At 39.1% G+C, this 2515-nt stretch overlaps 1 protein-coding gene across 1 annotated transcript in view; it reads right to left on the bottom strand.

Moving 5' to 3' along the window:
- Positions 1 to 1684, bottom strand: part of LOC138053352 (noelin-like) — a 13844-nt gene extending 12160 nt beyond the window's left edge. The window contains exons 1-3 of the mRNA XM_068900001.1: positions 1468 to 1684; positions 1284 to 1364; positions 730 to 807 (exon numbers count right to left, since the gene is read on the bottom strand). Coding sequence (XP_068756102.1) covers positions 730 to 807; positions 1284 to 1364; positions 1468 to 1623 — 315 coding nt within the window. The 5' untranslated portion in view covers positions 1624 to 1684. The remainder of the gene's footprint in view (positions 1 to 729; positions 808 to 1283; positions 1365 to 1467) is intronic.
- Between the last annotated feature and the right edge of the window lie 831 nt (positions 1685 to 2515).

The following is a 2515-nucleotide window of genomic DNA, read 5'->3' as shown; positions in this document are numbered from 1 at the left end:
ACGACTGTTATTGTTTCAAATTTCTGAGAATGCGCAGAAGAGCAAAGAGTCCGGACTTCCTGCTTTGGCTGTGGAATCAGTTCGTGTTATTTGGCCGCTGACCAAAAGAACAGCCGACTCCTGGGACGAGAGTGAAAGGGATGCTTCACTGCATGTATCCTGCAAGAATACTACCGATAGCGTGAAAAAGGCATCGTTTATTGGATTTTTTTAGTGTCTCCATGCTTCTGAAACATTAAGCGTGATATATCTAATTTTCTAAGCAAGAATTGATCATCACAGTTGAAAGGAAATTTTATAGCCGTGTTAAATAGTTTCTGGCCTTTGAATGAAACAGACGCTGGAGTTGACCTTGTCGTCAAAATGCAAATCTCTCTGTTTTTCAATTAAATAAAACTGACTAGTTAACCCAACAACAACTTGATTTACGAAATGAAAAGAGTAAAGCGGCTGAATTTTTCAGGTTTATTTTAAAATGGCCTAAATTGTCTAGGTAAGTCCGATGACCAATCCCCCCTTTTTGTCTTTTTACCTTCACTTTATTAGCCGGGGGGGTGTGCTTGGGGTGCGCTCTTACACCCCTTCTCCTCACCCCCTTACTCTTGTCAAAATGGTAAAAATGCACTGCGACTTAAAAAAGGAACAACAACAACAAGTTTATTTCCTGGCGAACTAAAACTAAAATCGAAAATGCCAAAGTTTGATTAGATTATTTGTATTGAGACTTGCCAGTTCCAGAACGAGATCTTTAGTGGACAAGGATCGTTTGGTGCGCGAATTGACTGCGGAATTGTCAAGTGCATCAATCTGAAAAGAAAATGTAATAATATGAATATATTTAAAAACCACCAGTTATTTGAATCATATAGAAAAGCGTGTTATCGCCTTATACAATGAGGTCGCCCTAAATCGTGAAAAAGGAAAACCTTGCAGGGTTAAACAGTTAATTAAATAACTGGCACCCGTAAGGAGTTCTTTGTTTATTTTCTCTCTCTCTCTCTCTCTCTCTCTCTCTCTCTCTCTCTCTCTCTCTCTCTCTCTTTGCGTTGACTGCTTTTTAACACCATGTACAGTCTAATGACTGTTGGGATTATTAAAAGTTAATTTGGATGCATGATCTTGCGATCGCAATTGGGTGCTCTGAAAAAGCCTACCCATCTTTAACTTATTGCAAACTTCTTGCTACACAAAGAAACTTTGAAATTTGAGGGATGCATGGAGACAAGAATACCCACATAACAACAATTGAAAAAACATTTCACTCATGCAAGATAATTACTTACAGCCTCAAAAGCGAGTAGAAGGCAAACGAGGTGACAATAAAGAAACATTTCGATGGCTGAATAACTCGATAGCCGCAAAATCTGAATGAAAAAAGTTAGCAAACACTTGTATTTATATCTAGCAGATCAATTAGAAAAAACTGATTTCACTTTCAAAAAAATACAGGACTTAAGATTTACTTACTGATCCTCTGATAGTTTCGAAAGTTTGTTGAGCTCTTCCCTTGAGGAGCTTCAATGAGTAATAAACTCCCTCCAACGACTCGCAGAAGACAAAAAGGAATGGTGATATATGAGCAACAGACGCAGAGGAAGTAAAAACTGCAGAATATCCCGTCATACTGATGACCTACGCCAAGCAGAATGGAGTAACTCACGACTGAGGTCCAAACCAACATCAATCTCACGGCTTCTCTTTTCTCTTTGACGAACAATTACGACTAAAATTTAGTTTCCGGTCTTAATGTTATATCCCTTTGCACTGATGCATGACTAACGCCAAGCAGATCGTGTAACATACGACCAAGGTCCTAGCCTGTGTACAACCGCCGTCTCTCCTAAAATAAACGGAGAGGAACGTCTGTGATCGTGTAGATTCAATCAGAAAGAAACTCCTTCGCAGCAATCGGAGAAGCTTAATTAAAAAGGAATGATCACAGAAACAGAATGCAGAGGAAGTAAAAACTACAGTAGATACATCCCTTTATGCTTATGCCTCGCAGACGCCAAGCAGGAAGTGCAACTCCATACTAAGGTCAAAGCCAAGATTGTTTCAACTCTACCACGCGTTGTAAATAGCCAACTGGTTGCCTCATGCCAGTTGGGGGTCTTAATCATGTTTCTGTTAAAGGGGCAGTGTCGTGGATTGTAGTAAAAATCTGGAAAGAAAAGGAGACCTGTTTACTTCAAAACGGATATTTTAGCTCACAGAAACCCATTCTTACGTGTTTTTGATTACGCGCAGCCAACATTAAAATGAATGCCAACTTGAAAACGTCGGGCCGACATTTCAAGTACTCCCCTTGCGTATCAGATATTTTTCGTAATAACTTAGTGTGGCTCATTTTTCTTTTAAAATTCGATCGATTTTTATCTCACTGCGGTGATCCAGAAGCAATTTAAGAATGAAAAAGTTACTGAAAATCGATTTAGTAAATTTCTGGTCAAAATAGAAGGGATAATTGCCATGATACTACCCCTTTAAGTTTGAATGGGCCCTGCATGAAACTGTC

The sequence above is a fragment of the Montipora capricornis genome, chromosome 6, assembly GCF_036669925.1.
Source record: "Montipora capricornis isolate CH-2021 chromosome 6, ASM3666992v2, whole genome shotgun sequence".
NCBI classification, from domain to species: Eukaryota; Metazoa; Cnidaria; class Anthozoa; order Scleractinia; family Acroporidae; genus Montipora; species Montipora capricornis.
The sequence above is the reverse complement of the archived record's forward strand: the minus strand, read 5'-3'. Positions and strand labels throughout refer to the sequence as shown.